Source organism: Dasypus novemcinctus, chromosome 12 (genome assembly GCF_030445035.2).
Source record: "Dasypus novemcinctus isolate mDasNov1 chromosome 12, mDasNov1.1.hap2, whole genome shotgun sequence".
Lineage (NCBI taxonomy): Eukaryota > Metazoa > Chordata > Mammalia > Cingulata > Dasypodidae > Dasypus > Dasypus novemcinctus.
In genome coordinates, this window is record NC_080684.1 from 1,153,199 (window position 1) to 1,173,219 (window position 20,021).

Genomic DNA, 20,021 nt, shown 5'->3' on the forward strand with positions numbered 1-20,021 from the left:
CCTCTTAGCCATAAAAACATATTTGTATTTACCATTTCTCCCATTTGGTCAAGGACTTTTTCCAGTTATGTTGCTTGTTGGTGCTTGATCATAATCCTTCAGTGCCAGGGGGCTTATCTCTGGGAGTCATATGCCATGCTGGGGGAAGGTAGTACAATTATGTGCTGAGTTTGTCTTAGAGAGAGGCCACATTTGAGCAACAAGGGGTCTTTCACAAAGTAACTCTTAGGCATTATAATTAAGCTAAGTTTCAATTTTACAAGGAAAGGGTCATATGTACCATCATCAGTATCAAGGGCCTGGCATAATGGTCTGTATTCCTTCACTGGACACTACTCTTGTACTAAGGTGACTCTTCCTGTCTAATTAGAGAATGTTGCAGAATTCCCAAGAATGGGAATTCAATATCCTTTCAGTTATTCAGTAGATCTCCACCCACCAATACAATGTCCCAAGAACACTGGAACATATTTATATGCTTTAGACTAATGCCCCATGCCTTAAAATGCATGCCTAGAAGCATGTCTCTTCCCATATATCGCCCTCACTGACACCCTGCACCAATGATCCTCCCTGCCACTGCTGTCTCTCTGTGACCCTCCTCTCCAAAAATGAAACCACCAAAATAACCAAAGAAAATTAGAAGAAAATTAAATAATAATTAAAAAATAACCAATAAAATACAAAAAAATAAAACATTTTGAAATAAAAAATTTAAACATTGTTTTTTTCATCATTGTAAGATCAGTCATCATGTATATACAATGACATTTTCTTCTGTATATTCCCCCAGTGTCTTTTTCTTTTTCATTTTATCTTCAAAGAAGCTTTAGGATACAGAAAAGTCACATAGAGAATACAGGTGATTCCCATATACCCAACACCCTCCCCATTTTCCCTTCTCCCTTATTAATAACAATTTTCCTATGGATGGTACATTTGTTACAATTAATGTAAAAGTATTGAAGCATTGCTTTTAACCATGGTCAGTGGTTTACATTTTGGCTTATTTTGAATCATACAATTTTATATGTTTTTATGAAATTTGATGTGGACTGTACCCATTATTACAAGATCATGTTGAACAGTTCTAAAGCCATTAAAATGCTCTACATTCCATCTATTCTATTCTTCTATTCCCATGCCCTTGGAAAAATATTCACCTTCATATTTGAAAGACAGTTTAGCTAGGTATAGAATTCTCAGTTGGAAGTTTGTCTCCTTCCATATCTTAATTTTATCATACCACTATCTTCTTGACTCCATGATTTCTATTGAGAAATCGACAGTAAGTCTTATTGGGCATCACTTTTATGTGATGATTTGCTTCTCCCTTGCTTCTTTCAGAATTTCTGTTTATCTTTGATGTTAGACATTCTGAGTAAAATGTGTCTCAAAATTGGTCTATTTGGATTTATTCTGATTGAGGTACACAGCACTTTTTGGACATGTAAATTCATACTTTTGTGAGAGTTGGGAAATTAGCTATTTTTCCCTCAAATACTCTTTCTGCCTCTTTCCCCTTCTCCTTCTGTAACTCCCATGACATGTATGTTGTTGCATTTCATGTTGTCATTCAACTCCCTGAGTCCCTGCAAATTTTTTTCCATTCTTTCCTCTCTCTGTTTTTTTCTCCCTTCAATTTCAGCTGTTCTTCCTTCAGTATCACTTATTCATTCTTCTATCACTTTGAATCTGCTATTGTATGCCTCTAATGTGCTTTTTATTTATTTTTTATTGTATTTTTTAAGATACATAGGTCACAAAAAATGTTACATTAAACATTATATATCCTGCCATAACCAAATGAATGGACTGGAGGAGAGTGTAAACTACAATGTAAATCATTATCCATGTGGTGCAGCAGTGTTCCAAAATGTATTCACCAAATGCAAAGAATGTGCCACAATGGTGAAAGAGGTTGTTGATGTGGGCCAAGTGGGGTGAGGGGAATGGGGGGTATATGGGAACCCCATATATTTTAGTGTTACATTTTGTGTGATCTCTGTATATTTGAACAAAAAGGACAACTTAAGAAATTTTAAAAAATATATGAAAGTCCCACATACCCCACACCCCACACCTCACTCCTCCTACATCAACAACCTCTTTCATCATTGTGGCACATTCGTTGTATTTGGTGAATACATTTGGAGCACTGCTGCACCACATGGATTATAGTTTACATTGTAGTTTACACTCTTTCCCATACATTCAGTGGGTTATGGCAGGATATATAATGTCCAGCATCTGTCCCTGAAATATTTAGGACCACTCCAAGTCCCAAAAATGCCCCCACATCTAATGTGGTTTTTTTTAAGATTTATTTTATTTATTTCTCTCCCCTTCCCCCCACACTGTCTGCTCTCTTGTGTCCATTCACTGTGTGTTCTTCTGTGTCTGTTTGCATTCTCAGCAGCACCAGGAATATGTGTCTCTTTTTTGTTGTGTCATCTTGCTGTGTCAGCTCTCTGTGTGTGCAGCACCACACCTGGCTGGGCTGGGCTTTTTTCTGCATGGGGCGACTTTCCTTGTGGGATGCACTCCTTGTGCATGGGACTCCCCTATGCAGGGGATACTCCTGCGAGGCATGATACTACTTGTGCATGGCAGCACTGTGCATGGGCCAGCTCACCATATGGGCCAGGAGTCCCTTGGTTCAATCCCTGGACCTCCTATATGGTAGGTGGACACTCTTATCAGTTGAGCCACATCTGCTATCCTAATATGTTTTTGATGTCAACTTTCATGACTTTCATTCCCATGAGCTCTATTACTTTTCTATTCAGGTTTCTACATTCTTCTTGAGCTTGCTGCATGTCTTCTTGATGTCTTTTATTATCTAGCCATATTTTCTTTTAGCTCATTAATTTGGGTTTGGAAATTTACATGAATCTCATTAAGGAGTTGTCTTAAATCTTGCATCTCTTCTGGGGCTTCTATATATTCCTTTCCTGGCCCATGTTTTCCATTTTCTTAGTATTTTTGCCAATGTCTAGGCAGCTGATTAGGATTGATGAGTTTATTCAGATGCTCAGTTTCTCTCTCTTTCATAGGTATTTTGCAGTAAGAGGCTATCGTTACTGCTGTTCTTTGTTTCTTGATTCAACCTGGGTCATTAGGATTGTCCTTGATAATGCTCAAAACTGGGCTCTGAACCCAGTAATGGGTTGCAGACCTGCTTCCTAAGGCCTGGAGAGAGGGTATAAAGCCTGGAAAAAAGTTTCTCTTATTTACTTTTAGTTTTCCTCTTGACTTCTTGGTCTGCCAGCAGATGGCTTGTTTTGGAGTCCTCTCAGTTCAATTCCTGTTTAAAGTTTGTTTGCTCTGACAGGGACTGGATCAAAGTGACATAAATTTCTGCTAGGAGGCTAAAAGCCTTGTAATTCAAACTTTCTCAGAGATAGTCTTTGAACCTTCCTGGTAGCCTCCTCCTTTTTCCTGGGTAGGAAATAATGCCACTCTACTCTGTGTCAACAATCAGTCTCAGTTAGCAGAGAGGGTCAGATCTCTTTACTCCCTTTATGGCTCTCACAGCAAACAATAGTGTGGCCCACCTGGCTGAGAAGCACTTATGGGACACAGCATAACAAATTTGTGAGTCAATACCTTATTCATCCTTAGACTATATCCCTCTGTCTCCACTTGCCTGGGAAGGTGTGTCCTCAACAGCCAACTCTGTTTATTAGAGAGGGAAATTGAGAGGGTCAGACCTCTTTAGCCCTGTGTTAGTACTGAGGACAAACAATGGCACAGTCCCATTTGCCCAAAAAGGCTTGTGGGACACAGCAGACGAAATTTATTGATCAAAAACTAAGTCTGTCTTAGGCTATGTCCCTCTTTATCCTCTTTCCTGGGCAAGCGGATCCCTGGAGTCCACTTTGAGTATTCAAAAGTGTCTTTAGTGTGGAGGAGGGCCCAGCAGTATAGCTGCTACTTTTAGTTCAGTTTTACTATTGCAAATCTTGTCCTTTTTCTCTCTACTGGGCATTGTCCAGTCTTCTTCTGGTGTCCTAAATCCTAAAAGACTTTATGCAGTCTCTTTTGCTTGTCTTCTAGCTATTTTATGGGAGTGAAGAGTGACCTGTGTGTTTCTAGTCTGCCATCTTCCCAGAAGTTTCCCATAGTATACACTTACGAACTGTTTTATTTCTGTGGGGTCAGTAGCAATGTCCCCACTTTCATTCTTTATTTTATTTGTTTGCATCTTCTCTCTTTTTCTTTGTCAGTCTAGCTGAGGGTTTGTTGATTTTTTAAATCTTGTCAAAGAGCCTACTTTTGTTTTAGTTCTATTGATTTTTTGTTCTCAATTTCATTTATTTCTGCTCTGATTTAATTTCATTCCGTCTACTTGATTTGGAACTAGTTTACTGTTCTTTTTCTAGTTCCTCCAGTTATGCTGTATGTCATTGATTTTAGTGCTTTCTTCTTTTGTATTGTAAGCATTGAGGTATGTAAATGTCCCATTCAACACTACCTTCACTGCATCCCATGTGTTCTGATAAGTTGTGTTCTAATTTTCATTAATCTTTAGACAATTTATTGATTTCTCTCAAAATTTCTTCTTTGACCCTTTGATTATTTAACAGTGTGTTGTTTAATCTCTATATATTTGTGAATTTTTCATTTTCTTGCCTCCTTCTTTACTTCATTATGATCAGAGAAAATGCTTTGTATTATTTCATACTTGTTGAATTTATTGAGCTCTGCAATGTAACCCAAAAGAGGCTCTATCCTGTTGAAAGATCCACAAGCACTTGAGAAAACTGTGTATCCTGCATTTTGGTGTGCAATATTCTGTATTTGTCTATTAGGCCTATCATATTACTCAAGTTCTCTTTCTCTTTTTAGTTGTTAAAAAGTCCTTCGTTATAAAATTGTAAAATAAGTAGAAAAATAAATGGAAAGAAATTACAAATTTTAAAAGAGAGTGCAAGGCAATGTTTAATATAATCAATTATAAAAAATAGATCACAGAAATGAACATTTATAAATGCAATTAATCCTAATATAATAGAAGTTAATTGTAATTATAAATTTTATATTTCAATTATCAATATCTATTTGACATAATCTCTAAGAATGAAATAAATTATTTGTTTATTTAATTTCCATTTAAGCCTGAATTCTTTCTAGATAATCAAATTCCTATTTATAAATTCCTCACATCTAATTGAAATTAATTACTGCAGATAACAATTTGGCAACTCATAATTTTAAGAGGAAGAAAAACTCAAAGTCTTGTTCAGCTGTAGTCATGCTAAACCATTTTTGATCCAGAGAGATTATTGTCATTAAAGAGTATGAATTCCAAATATATAACTCTTCTCTAGTCCTCCTCAATTAAAAGCAAGTGTTTATTTTCTATGAGGAAGATTACAGAATACTGATCACAGGACAAACTTGCCAGAGGCACTGAGTAATTGAATTATTGTTCATATACTATATTATTATTTTACTTTTTTCTTTTATTGTCTTTATTTTTTTAATGTTATGTTAAAAAAACATGAGGTCCCCACATACCCCCCACCCCTCTCACCCCGCTCCTCCCACAACAACCCCCTCTATCATCATGAGACATTCATCACACTTGGTGAACACATCTCTGAGCACTGCTGCACCACATGGTCAATGGTCCACATTATAGTTTACACTCTCCCCCAGCCCACCCAGTAGACCATGGGAGGATGTACAATGTCCAGTATCTGCCCCTACAGTACCACCCAGGACAACTCCAAGTCCCAAATATGCCCCCATATCACATCTCCCCCTACTCACTACCCCCAGCACACACTATAGCCACCCTCTCCACACCAGTGCTACACTTTCCTCAATTACCAATCACAGTAGTTCATGAATAGAATATTGGTAAGTCCACTCTAATCCATACTTTATTCCTCCATCCTGTGGACACTGGAATGGCTATGTCCACTCCACTTCTGTATTGAGAGGGAGCTCAGACTCCACATGGATGATGGATGCAATTCTCTCACTTTCAGCTGTAGGCACTCTTGGCTCTCTGGTGTGGCAGTCGACCTTCCTCACCTCCCCATTAGCTGGCTGGGGCAAGTCCAATAAGCCAGAGGGCAGAAGTTGCAAGTCTGCTGAGGCTCAGGGCCTGGCTATCACATGGACAGGCCAGAGATTCAGGTCCCCTGAGTATACACTACACCCCAACACCAACCACAGGTCTGGTAAAAGTAACATGAGAGGCTTGTGAACAAAGATCACATCTGAATCCAACTCCATCACATTCAGGAACACAAACTCCAAAGTAGGGCCAACTGACATGGTACTGAACTCTGTCTGCCATTACCATAGAACCTGGGGTCTCTGTAGCCCTCAGAAGAACCAATACGTGGGCTTATATCTACTTTAGCTGTCTCTGGGACTCTGCTGAGGTGTGCATAAGGGCAAACCCTCTGATGACCTCCTGTTTTCCAGCCATATAAACTCATTTGTCCTTTCCATTTCCCCTTTTATTCAAGGTCAAAAATCAGTTTTTAACTCCTGATATTACATGTAGGCTGAGATATTCTGGTCTGAGTTGACCCTTTTATTCAAGGTCATTTTCTAGTTACATCATCAGTTGGTACTTGGTAGTAATCCCTTGGCACCAGGGAGGCTTATCCCCAGGAGTCATGTCCCATGCTGGGGGGAAGGCAGTGCATCCACATGCTGACTTTGGCTTCAAGTCTGGCCACATTTGAGCAACATGGAGGCTCTCAGGAGGTAACTCTTAGGCACCCTGCAGCTGTAGGCCTAGTTCTTATTTCAGATGCACAGGCTCACAAGAATAGTCATTGGTATCAAGGGCTCATTGTTGGACCATCCTTCTTTTTTGCTCTTTGCCATCACACTTGTGGGATTGTTGCTCTTCCATTAGGGAATGTAATAGAGCTCCCCTGGCCAGGAACTCAGCACTCCCTCAGTTGTCATTTTTAATTATAACCACTATGAAAATATGCAAACATTTTTATGTCCCCTGTATATATGCCCTGGAGAACTCCCTCCCAGCCATGTGCCCACTATCAATAACATCCCACACCAGTATTCCTCCCTTGCCATTGTTGAACCTCTCTGTGATCCAAAACTTCTCCAAAAATGAAGCCCAATATATTGCCATGTTCCATTAATAGTAAAATGGAATATAGTGATGGGTCAGGTATGTGGTTGAGAGTATAATGTTGAGAAAACTTTTTCAAAAATATAATAAGGAAGGTTACCTGTTTTGGATGCTTACAGTGGAGAATCTGACACAGGGCAGGCTTCTAGGGAGTGTGTGAGAACTCATTTTGTGATAGTAGGTTATATCATTGGATGGAAACCCATACAATGAGAGTGAAGGTATACCCACATACTGGGGAGGACTGATGTTCTCAAATAGAGTGAATTGTGTCTCTCGAGAGAAATGGTGGCTCCCAATGCATTAGGGCAGTTGAGCATATCAAACCCTTAACATTGTTGCAAGTATCTCTGAATATGGCCCTTCAAGCAATGAAATTGATTGTCACTGTGGACCCTAAAGGGAGGGGGAAAGAGGTATTGAATAGATGGAATCATTGTAACTGTGGGGCAAAGGAAGTGTTCCACAAGATTATGCAAGGATAGATATAGGGCATGTTAAATTATACCAAAAATGTATAGGGGTCTATATACTAAAATGTAAATCATAATGTAAAACATAAGATAACTAAAAATTTAGAAAATTATATAGTCTAAAATATAAACCATAATGTAAACCCAAGTGTAACCTTGTTGGAAAGCTATTGCCTCAATTATATATAGTATGAACATGTAAAAAGATTATTGCTGGGGAATTAAATATAGTATGAACATGTAAAAAGATTATTGCTGGGGAAGGGATGAAGTGTCTTATGTTGGATATGTGGGAGTACAGTATATTGTATATATGAATTACTGTGATCTAAAACTTTTGTGAAGACAAGGTTAATAATTAGGAAAAAAAGGAAAAAAAAGGACATAGACACTGAGGAAGAGATGGAAGAAGTTGCCTTGCCAATGGACATACAGAGCAACACATTGCAGTGATGGAAGACAAAACATCAAAAACAAAGCTTTTTCATTTTTTAATTTTTTGATACTCCAATTTACTTTTAATTTAATTTTTCTTAATTAGTTTATTTTACTTTTAACTGGTCTATTCCACCTCCCTTTTTTTTTGGTTTCTTTTGCATGGAATATCTTTTCCAACATTTCAATTTTCACCTGGTTGTGTCCTTACCTCTGATGCAGGTCTCTTGTAGACAACATATAGACTACTCATACTTTTTTTATCCATTCTGTCAGTCTATGCCTTTTGATAGGGAGATGAATCCATTAACATTCAATGTTATTACTGTAAAGGCATTATGGTAATTACTTTTTCTCTTTTTTGTTGCTCTTACACTCTCCTCCAACTCTGCCTCTCCTGTTTTTTCCTTTCTTCCTGCAGAACTCCCTTTAGTATTTCTCAAAAGGCAGGATTCTTGTTGGAATACTCTCTTACTTTCTGTTTATCTGTTAAAACTTTGAACTCTCCATCATTTTTGAATATCAACTTAGCTGGATAGTTTTCTTGGTTGGAAATTTTTCTTTTAGTACCTTGACTTAGATCATAACACTGCCTTCTTGCCTTCATGGTTTCCAATGTGAAATCAGCACTCAACTTTATGGAGCCTCCTTTGTATGTGATGGTTCTCTTTTCTCTTGCTGCTTTTAGTATTTTCTCTTTGTCTTGAGCATTGGATAATTTAACAAGTATATCTGTTGTGGTAGGCCTGTTGGGATTTATGTTGTTTGGGGTGTGTTGTGTTTCCTGCACATGTACATCCATCTCCCTCAGTAGATTTGGGAAGTTCTCAGCCATTATTTCTTCCAACACCCCTTCTGTCCCTTTTCCCTTCTGTTCTCCTTCTGTGATGCCTATAATCCATATGTTTGTGCATTTTGCATTGTCATTCAGGTCCCTAAGTCCCAGCTGGATTTTTCCTATCTTTTTATTGATCAGTTCTACTATCTGATTGATTTCAGATGTACTGTCTTTCACATCGCTAATTCTTTCCTCTGTCTCTTTGAACCTCCTGTTATTTGCTGAGAGTGTATTTTTGATTTCTTGAATTGTGTTCATCACTGTCATATCCATTATCTTTTTGTGTATGATTGCAATTTCTTCTGTTTTTCTCTCCAAGTGTTTTCTTGAAATTCTTAATCTCTTCCCTTACTTCATCAAATTCATCCCTAATATATGTTTTGAGAGCTTTAATTACATGTCTGATGTTCTGCTCCTCTTCCTGGTTTTTAGTTTGTTCTCTGGATTGGGCCATGTTTTCCTAATTATTGGTTTGGTTTGTAGTTTTTTCTTGCCATCTGGTCATCATTTTATCTTGATGGGTTTAATCAGTTCCTTAACTTCTTTGTCTAGATTTGGGGTTAATTAGTTGTTTTTGCAAGCATGTTAACTCTTCCCTTTCTCACTTTGTTCTTCTTATTATATTTCCTCATTTTTGGCTAAGTTCACTTGATGGAAAATATTATGGCCTGAGATATCAAAAGGAGTAAGAAAAGAAAATGTTTAATACTAGTAATTGATAGTAAATGTTAACAGAGGAACCATGTGAGATCTAGGAAAATGGATATTGGATTCATGTAAGCTGTATAAAGTTATAACAGTAAGTAGAGTAGAGTTCCTATAATGATAGAGTAAACTGAATGTGGGGTGGAAGGTAGTATGAATTAAAAGACCAGTGTGTTCAGGAGAAAGGGAAAGAGAAAAGAAAGACAATAATATAAAGAGTGAATAAAAGACAGAAAACAGGACAAAGGTATTAGAAATAAAAAGTCTGAAAAATTGGGGACCAAACAAAGAGAAGTAGAATATAAGAGAAACAATAAATGATGAAGGATAGAAAGATGTAGAGGAAAGGGAATAGTGTGGCCAAAATCAATACACACAGGAAAGAGGAAATGGAGGATGAGGAAACACAGTGAATATGAAGTGCTCCCTGAAGCACCTAATATAAAAAAAATATGAAAAAGAAGAGAAAGGAAGGGGAAAAAGGGGAGAGAGGGGATAAAAAAATGGAGGAGGGAAGCATGGAAGAAAAAGAAAAAGAACAAAGAAAAGAACAAGGGGGGGGATAAAGAGGAAGGAAAAACAAGAAGACAAACCAACAACAACAACAAAAACACACCAAGTGAAAGGAAGGAATGCTCTTTGCAGTTAAATAAAATGCTTGGGAATCTGATGTTCTCCCTTTGTCCCTTCCTCACTTCCCTCTCTCCCAGGGAAGCAGGAAAGCTGTGTGAGGGGTCCAGTAGGAGATTCAAGTGGGTCCTTGGTGAACCTGCTCAACACAGAAAACAATGACTCTTTATTACCAGTGAGAGAGTGCCCAAGTCTCACCAGGGACCCCAAATATGCTATTGGAATCTTGGAAAGCACCTCCTACAGTCCCTTAGGTGTACTAGAGGAGGGCTAATTGATTTTCTGACTCCCCCTTCTCCCAGACCAATTTTCCTATCCCAGTACTTTTAGGTAAATTGGACTTTCTCAGCAGATTTGCCAGTCCTTTCTTGCCAGGCTCTCCCCAAGCCAGCTGGTACTCTCCTCCAAGGGCAAAAAAAAGTGGAGGGAAAGACCAGAAAATTGAACCCACACTCACCCACTGCCTCTGCTGCACCTCCCACCAAATCCCTCCCACTCACAGAGTCAGTCTAAAACTAGAGGCCTAGAGTAATCCCAGATGTCAGGGAGCACTAGATTCAGGAAAGGGAAGTCCAGAATATTGTGGACTCAAGGTATGTGGATCTGTGGAGGATGGGCTATGGAGGTTTAGGGGACATGGACCTGGGAACCATGCACTGGGGAACATGAGGCTTGGGAACACTGCCACACAACTATAGTTTTCAGGGAACACTGCAGCTGCCAGCCCTAGGAGGAAGGGCCCTGCCTCCCCACAACTTCCAACCTCTGTGTTAGAAACCCAAATTTCTACCTTTAGCAAGCACTACTTCTGTCACAGTCTCTCCATATCAATGTCCAGACACCTCCTGCCTTGCAAGCCCCCAAAACAGCCCTACTCAGCCAATTCTTTGTAGGAGAGATTATGAGGTACACTCAGTCAGATGCCATCTTGCCCCACTGCTTGGCTCTTATATTTAGAACTTTGATCCATCTTGAATTGATTTTTGTATAAGGTGATATAATAATCCTCTTTCACTCTTTTGCATATGGATATCCAATTCTCCAAGCACCATTTGTTGTTGAAGAGGCCATCTTCTCCCAGTTGAGTGGGTTTGGTAGCCTTATTAAGTATCAGATGACTGTATATGTGAGAATCTATATCAGAACTCTCAGTTTTATTCCTTTGCACAGTATGTCTGTCTTTGTGCCAATACAATGCCATTTTAAACACTATAGATTTGTAGTATGTTTTATAGTCAGGTAGTGTGATTCAACTATTTCATTTTTCATTTTCAATGTGTCTTTTGCTATTTGGGCTGACTTTCCCTTCCAAATAAATTTCATACTCAGTTTTCCAGTTCATTAAAAGATGCTGTGTGGATTTTTATTGGGATTGCATTCAATCTATAGGTCAATTTGTGTAGGATGGACATCTTAATGATATTTAGTCTTCCTATCCATGAACAGGGAATAATATTCCATTTATTTGTCTTCTTTGACTTTCTTTAACAGTGTTCTGTAGTTTTTTGTTTATAATCATTTACATCTTTAAATTTATTCCTAGGGATTTTATTTTTTTAGCTACTTTTGTGAAAGGTATTTTTTTCCCTTGATTTCCTCCTCAGATTGCTCATTATTAGTGTACAGAAATGCTGCTGATTTTCGCACATTTACCTTATAACCTGTGACTTTAATGAACCCATTTATAAGTTCTAAAAGCTTTGTTGTTGATATCTCAGGGCTCTGTACGTATGGGGTCATGTCATCTGCAAATGGCAGTTTGACTTCTTCCTTTCCAATTTGTGTGCCTTTTATATATGGTTCTTGCCTCAGTGCTTGAGCAAGTACTACTAACACAATAATAAATAGTTGGGGTGATAGTGGGCATCCTTGTCTTGTTCCTGATCTTAAAGGGAAAGATTTTAGGATTTCACCATTGGAAATGATGTTAGCTTTTGGTTTCTCACATATACCCATTGTCATATTCAGAAAGTTTCCTTCTATTCTTATCTTTTGCAGTGTTTTTATCAGTAAAAGGAACTGTTTTTGGTCAAATGTTTTTTCTACATCTGTAGATATTATCACATATTTTTTTCTTTTGATGTTTATGTGGTGTATTACATTGAGTAATTTTCTTATGTTGAACCATCCTTGCATACCAGGAATAAAACCCACGTGGTCATGGTGTATAATTCATTAGATGTGTTGTTCAATATGATTAGAAAGGGTTGTGTATTTTTTAGGATTTTAGAATCTAGGATCATTAGAAAGATTGATCTATAATTTTCTTTTCTTGTGGTGTCTTTGTTTGGCTTTGATATTAGGATAATGTTGGCATCATAGAATGAGCTGCACAATGTTCCTTCTATTGCAGTTTTTTGAAAGAGTTTTTTTTGAGATTGCTGTTAATTCTTTCTGGAATATTTGGTAAAATTCAGCTGTGAAGCTGTCTGGCCCAGGGCTCTTCTTTGTTGTGAGGTTTTTAATGACTGATTCTATCTCTTCACTTGTGATTGATTTGTTGAGATCATTAATTTCTTCTTTCATCAATGTAGACTGTTTAGATGTTTCTAGGAATTTATCCATTTCCAGTACATTGTCTTTCTTGTTGACATAGTTTTTCAATGTATCCTCTTATAACAGTCATTATTTCTCTGGGGTCAGCGATAATATCCACTTTCTCATTTCTTATTTTGTGTATTTGTAGCTTCTCTCTTTTTATGTGTATTAGTCTAGCTAACGTTTGACAATTTTATTGATCTCAAAGAACAAACTCTTTGTTTCTAGTGCTTTCTTATTTTCTATTTCATTTAGTTCTGTTCTGATATTTATTATTTATTTCTTTCTTCTTCCCTTGGGATTATTTTGTGTGTTTTTTCCTAATTCTCCCAAATGTACACTTAGGTCTTTAATTTTAGCTCTTTCTTTTTTTGATATCTGAATTACTGGCTATGCATTTTCCTCTCAGTACAGCTTTAGATGCATCCCATAAGTTTTGATATGTTGTGTTGTCATTTTCATTGGTTTCAAAGTAGTTACTGATTTCTTTTGAGATTTCCTCCTCAAGCCACTGTTTGTCTACGAGTGTGTTGCTTAACTTCCATATCTTTGTGCCTAATCTGGTTCTCTGGCCCTTGCAGATTTCTAGCTTCATTCCACTGTGGTCAGAGAAATAGTTTTGTATGGTTTCAATCTTTATGAATTCATAGAGACATTTTCTGTGCCCTAGAATGTGGTCTATCTTGGAGAATGATCCTTGTGCTGTTGAGAAGAATCTATACCCTGGTGTATTTTGGTGTGTTATTCTGTATATGTCTATTAAATCCAGATCCTCTAATATATTATCCAAATGTTTGTTTCTTTATTGATTCTCCATTGAGATGTTCTATCTAATTGTGATTATGATACATTAAAGTCCCTCACTATAAATGTAGAGGCGTTATTTCCATCTTTTAGTTTTCCAGTGTTTACCTAACATATTTTGAGGTATATGTGATTAGGTGCACAAAGGGTTATGATTGTTCTTTCTTCTTGAAAGATTGCCCTTTTTATTAATATATAGTATCTGCCTTTGTCTCTCACAATAGTGTTACTTAAGGTCTATTTTGTCAGATATTAGTATAGGTACCCTGTCATTTTTGGCTGTTTGCTTCTAAGATTGTTTTCCAGCTATTCACTTTCAACCTCCTTGACTCCCTGGGTCTAAGGTGGGTTTCATGTAAGCAACATGTAGATGGGTCATAATTCATTATCCATTCTAGCAATCTGTGTCTCTTGACAAGTGAGTTTAATTAATTGGCATTCAGTGTTACTACTCTCAAGGAATTACTTACATTAGCCATATTTTCTTTGGATTTGTGTACATCATATGTTGTTTTTACTTCTTTTTGTCTTTTTAGTTTTTGTCACACTCTCCTCCAACTCTGTCTCTCCTGCTTTTTTTTTTTTTTTCTTTCCTCCTGAAGTACTCCCTTTAGTATTTCTTGAGGGGCAGGTTTTTTATTGGCATACTCTCTTAGTTTCTGTTTATCTGTGAATATTCTGAAATCTCTTGTCATTTTTGAATACCAGCTTTGCTGAATAGAGTATTCTTGACTGGAATTTTTTTTTCTTTTAGTACCTTTACTATGTCATACCACTGACTTCTTGCCTCCATGATTTCAGATGAGAAATCAGCACTTTATTTTATTGAACTTCCCTTGTATGTGAACGGTCTCTTTTCTCTTGCTTTCTGTATTTTCTCTTTGTCTTGAGCATTGGATAATTTGAAAAGTATATGTCTTGGGGTAGGCCTGTTGGGATTTATGGTGTTTGGAGTGCATTGTGTTTCCTGGACCTGTTCATCCATCTCCCTTCATACTTTTGGGAATTTTTCAGCCATTATTTCCTCCAACACCCTTTCTGTCCCCTTTCCCTTCTCTATCCTTCTGGGATGCCTATAATGTGTGTGTTTGTGTGTTTTGTGTTGCTATTCAACACAATCCCTGATGTATTTTTTCTTTTTACCTATCATTCTACTTTCTGTTTTATTTCAGTTATACTGTCTTCCACATCACTAATTCTTTCCTCTGCCTCTTCTAATCTGATATTTGCTGAGAGTGTTTTGGTTTTTTTTTCTTGGATTGTGCCATTCATCAGTATCATATCCATTATCTTTTTGTATATGTTTACAATTTCTTCTGTTAGTTCTCCAAGTGTTTTCTTAATATGCATAATCTCTTCCTTCACTTCATTAAGTTGACCCATGATATTTGTTTAGAGGGCTTTTTTCTCTATATGTTTTTTTTAAATGTTACATTAAAAAAATATGAGTTCCCAATATATACCCCACACCCCTCACTGCACTCCTCCCACATCAACAACCTCTTTCATCATCATGGGACAGTCATTGCATTTGGTGAATACATTTTGGAGCACTGCTGCACCTCATGGATAATGGTTTATGTTAAAGTTTACACTCACCCCAGTCCACCCAGTGGGCCATGGCAGGACATACGATGTCCAGCAACTGTCCCTGCAGTACCACCCAGGACAATTCCAAGTCCTCAAAATGCCCCCACATCATATCCCTTCTTCTCTTTCCCTACCCTCAGCAGCTACTGTGGCCACTTTCTGTTTGGAGAGCTTTGATTAGTTGTCTGATGTTCTGTTCTTCTTCCTGGTTTTTAGTTTGTTCAATGGTTTACACTATGTCTTTCTGATTATTGGTATGGTTTGTTTGTTTGGTCAGTCAGTTGGTTTTTTGCTGTCTGGTCATCATTTTATCTTGATGGGTTTGTTCAGTTCATTAGCTTCTCCCTCTAATCTTGTGTTTTATTTAGGTGCTGTTTTTGTGCATATGTTAAGTCTTCTCTGTCATTTTCTTCTTATTATTCTATTTCCTCATTGTTTTTTAAGTTCCCTTGAAGGAAAAATGTTAAGACCAGGGAAAGTGAAAGAGGTAAGAAAAGGGAAAGTATAATTGTAGTATCATAGTAAATGTCACCAGGAAAACCATATATGACCTAGCTGAAAGAATATTAAAATCATGTAATCTGTGTAGAGGTATAAGAATAAAACAGTGGAGTACCTACAAAGAGATGGGAAGCTGAATATAGGGAAGAATATAGTATGAATTAAAAGGCCAATTTGATCATGAGAGAGGGAAAGAGAAAAGGAAGGACCATAACATAAAGAATGAATAAAATATAGAAAATAGAATAGAGGTGTTAGAAATAAAAAGCCAGAAAAATTCAGGCTAAACAAGGAGAGGTGGAATGTAAGAGCAACAACAGAAGATGGAAGATAGAAAGATGTAAATGAAAGGAGATAACACTGGTAGCCAAAATCATTACAAACAGAAAATAGGAAATTGAGGATGGGGAAGCACAGTAAACAAGAAACAACTTCAGCAGAACTTAACAGAAAAAATAAAAAGAAAAAATGGGTGAGGGGATAAAGAGGAAGGAAAGACAAGAAAACAAACAAATTAAAAGAAAAAAAACAGACAAGCCCTCAAGCAAGTAGTCCTTTTTGCAATTGAATAAACTAGGAATCTGTCCTTCCCCCTTTCTCCCTTCCTCACTTCCCTCTCTCATGGGGCAGCACAAAGCCTGTGTTAGAGCTCCCCTCTGAGATTCTGGACCCTGGTGAACCAACTCACCACAGAAAATATTGATTCTCAGTCTTTTTGAGAAAGAGTATCCACACCTTGCCAGGAACCCTAAATATGCTACTGGAATCCTACCAAGCACCTCCTACTGTCCCCCTCCCTTAAGTGTGTTGCACAGGAATCATTAATTGCCTGACTCCACCTTCTTCTTGACCAATTTTCCCGAATTCAGGGTGTTTAGGTAAATCGGGCCACCTCAGGAGATTCACCTCACCTCTTCCTATTTTCTCTTTAAGCTTGCTAGTGTGCTCCTCAAAGCTCAAAAACTGGGGACCAGACAGTTGAACCTGCATTCCTTGGGTCCTTCTGCACCCTTTACCAGACACAGATTCAAGGTATGTGGGTTTTGGGGAATGTGGGGTTCAAAAAAAGCCTCTGTGTGACCGACAGTATTCAGGGAATGCCATAACTACCAGCCCTAAGGGAAGGGTTTAGCTTTCACACAGCTTCAAGCACAAGCACCAGAAACCCTTGGTTTTACCTTGAGCAATCACTCTTTTTGCTGCACTCTCTCCAGAATGATGTTCAAAAGCCTCCTGCTGTGTGGGTTTCCAAAACCACTCACTCAGGCAGAGATTTTCCCCCCTCAGTTTTTTGTAGGGAAGATGATGAAGGTGCACTTATTCTGATGCCATCTTGCCCTGCCTCCCAATCGTATATGTAATGTCAGGTTCATGATAGAGCAGGAAGTGAATGAGAATCCAGAAGACAGAAATGCATGTGATAGAACCAGTGCTAGTGCAAAAAGCAAGAATAATTATAAATGAGAAATTCCAGTCTGTTTCCTCTTGTGGTGAGAACTTAATTCCAGATGAGATTTTGTCAGGGATTCCTATGTCTTGGAGTCAGGGAAGAATTCTCTGACCATCATGGGCTAATTAATAAAATTCATGGATTTTCATGTTCTTATCTGTACAATGAAGGTACTTATATCAAATTTATTAGCCAGAGAAGACAAGTCTGAGGTAAAGGAAAGTGCTTCCTATATTTCCCTTGGAGCATACATCATGTTCCTCTTCTTGATCGGGCTAGGGATACTCCCAAGTAAAGTGTTTGGCATTCATGACTGGTGGGTCTGAAAATTATGGTTAGGACTTGACTCTTGTCTTCTTTCTCCACTCCTAGCTTTGCTCACCTCATTTCCCAGTTGTGAGTGATGATCCAGATGAAGATAGATGTCAGCTAAGGAATTGGCAATGCTCTCACAAGTGAGTAGGGAATTCTTCAACTGAAATTGTACCTCTGTTTCCAGCAGATGGTAGTATTTGTCCTACTGGTGTGGAATTCCCAACTGTATTCAGAATTTATTCAGGAATCTGAACTTAAGTTTATACAATACTCAATAATTATGGTAATTAAGGACTGATCAATGAATAATTTTCCAACCATCATATAGGCTAGATATTCTTTGAAAAGATGATAGATGTTTCATTTTTCTCACCCAACCCTTGGCCTAATTTAATAAATAATGAATTCATGAACCATGTTAGTGTTTGAGATTGGTTTAGGCAGGTGATGAATAGAAGTGATAGAGATAACTGTGAAGAGAATTATACAGTCAGAAGAGAGGCTGAGTTTTCAGCTTCTGCATTCAGTCAATCTGACATCACAGGTACTGGGGTGTAGGGTAAGGCATATTTGCCAGAAGCACATGAGAAGTTTATTAAATTAAAGAAAATGAAGAACCATTTATTTATTTTCCCCAAGTTTAATTTTCTTAAAGTTTTGATGGAATATATTTACACATTTTGAAATATTTTTTAAAAATAAAACTGAAATCCTCTTGCCACTGTTGTTCAAATTTCCCAAATTCAATTTTCTCAAATTCTATAAATGGATGCAATTTATAGGAATTATTCTTTCCTTCGTTGTGGCTGTGGATTCAGGCACTCTATAGTAGGTAAAATAAAATTTATGTCATTGTGAAAATTTTTGAAGAATTTCTGGAAACAATGAAAAGGATTATTTTAATATTTTCACAGGCATATGAGATGAGATAAAAGTGAGAAAATGAAAACTGGTATTTTTAGACCCCAGAAAAGTTTAGATTGGGAGGTCTCCTACCACAGGAATGGTCAATCTAAGGCCATGTATCAGTACAACCATCTCAGGAGTCCCTGGCTTGTGACCCTGAACCATCTGTACCTATACACTGTAATGAATATTTGAGATATATAGCACTGAAGAAAGGAGGCCTTACTGATCCTGATTTCTGTATGAAACCTATTCAGTTTTGCAGAAGTATGGATATTTTAAGGTTCCCTGCCATTTTAATGAGTAATAGAACTGTGAATTGATTTTTAGATAGGAATCAGTTCTCACATTAATTTATTGTATTTGTAAAAATTCATAACATTCTGAAACAATTTTTAAATGAGAGAAGCAACTGAGTTCCTTTATTTAGGGGAATAATCTAACCATATTCATTTTTTAAAAATGAAATGTCATGGGTATTGCTTGCCTTATAATATGTGTAAATTTTTACTTAAAATTGTTGAGAAAGACTGATTTAGTTATGAATGACTGAACGTAAACTCTATAATCAGCAGCAAGAAGGCAGAATTACAAGTTTACTGGGAAATTTCCAAGTATATATCACACCTCATATCATGTGATTTTCTTTTACAATGGAGTATGTATTCAGAGTATTTATGTGTCTGTGAGTGCATCTGAAAGGCAGGTGACAGTTCAGCATTGATAATGATGTTTCTAAAACTCCATAAACATATTGAGTTTTATACACAATTTCTCCTTCTTTAATGCTATTATTTTGTATCTCACACCTAAGACGTTGGTAAGTAGATAACCCTGTTTTGTTTTGTTTTTTTTAAAGATTTATTTTTATTTATTTATTTAATTCCCCTCCCCCGGTTGTCTGTTTTCTGTGTCTTTTTGCTGTGTCTTGTTTCTTTGTCCGCTTCTGTTGTCGTCAGCGGCACGGGAAGTGTGGGCGGCGCCATTCCTCGGCTTGCTGCTCCCTCCTGGCACTGGGCTGCTCTCCTTACGGGTGCACTCCTTGCGCGTGGGGCTCCCCTACGTGGGGGACACCCTTGCGTGGCACAGCACTCCTTGCGCGCATCAGCGCTGCGCATGGGCCAGCTCCACACGGGTCAAGGAGGCCCGGGGCTTGAACCGCGGGCCTCCCATGTGGTAGACGGATGCCCTAACCACTGGGCCAAAGTCCGTTTCCCAGATAACCCTTTATGAACACAAATTTCTGTGATGTTTTAGGAGTTAGTGACCTTCAAGGATGTGGCTGTAGACTTTACCCAGGAAGAGTGGGACCTGTTGGATACACCCCAGAGAAAGCTGTTCAGAGAAGTGATGCTGGAGAATATCAGTAATCTGGTCTCAGTAGGTGAGACTCTTAAAATTTATTTACCAACTATATCTACCTCTTACCTATCTACCATCTATCTATCTAATCTATCTACTTATATATTTATCATGAACCATCTTCCATTTGTTTCAATATCTAAATCAGCTTCTCCATATTGTATAATCTCTATATTTCTCATATTTTAATGTTCTATAATTTTATTAGAATTATATTGTGTTATAAAAATTAAACTACCTAAATGAATGGGTATTTTTTTATTTGCATCTAGTTCATCCCAGTAGAGTTAATCTTCTAGACAACAACTCAATGTCTTTCTTGAATTTCAATTTCCAACACTAAGAGCT

At 37.6% G+C, this 20,021-nt stretch overlaps 1 protein-coding gene across 2 annotated transcripts in view; it reads left to right on the forward strand.

Moving 5' to 3' along the window:
- The window catches only part of LOC101414174 (zinc finger protein 596-like), a 65,133-nt gene that overhangs the window by 30,290 nt on the left and 14,822 nt on the right, over positions 1 to 20,021 (forward strand). For both annotated transcript variants that reach the window (XM_058307727.1, XM_058307726.1), the window contains exons 3-5: positions 16,574 to 16,672; positions 17,463 to 17,545; positions 19,569 to 19,695. In XM_058307727.1, the coding sequence (XP_058163710.1) occupies positions 17,513 to 17,545; positions 19,569 to 19,695 (160 nt within the window). In that variant the 5' untranslated portion in view covers positions 16,574 to 16,672; positions 17,463 to 17,512. The remainder of the gene's footprint in view (positions 1 to 16,573; positions 16,673 to 17,462; positions 17,546 to 19,568; positions 19,696 to 20,021) is intronic.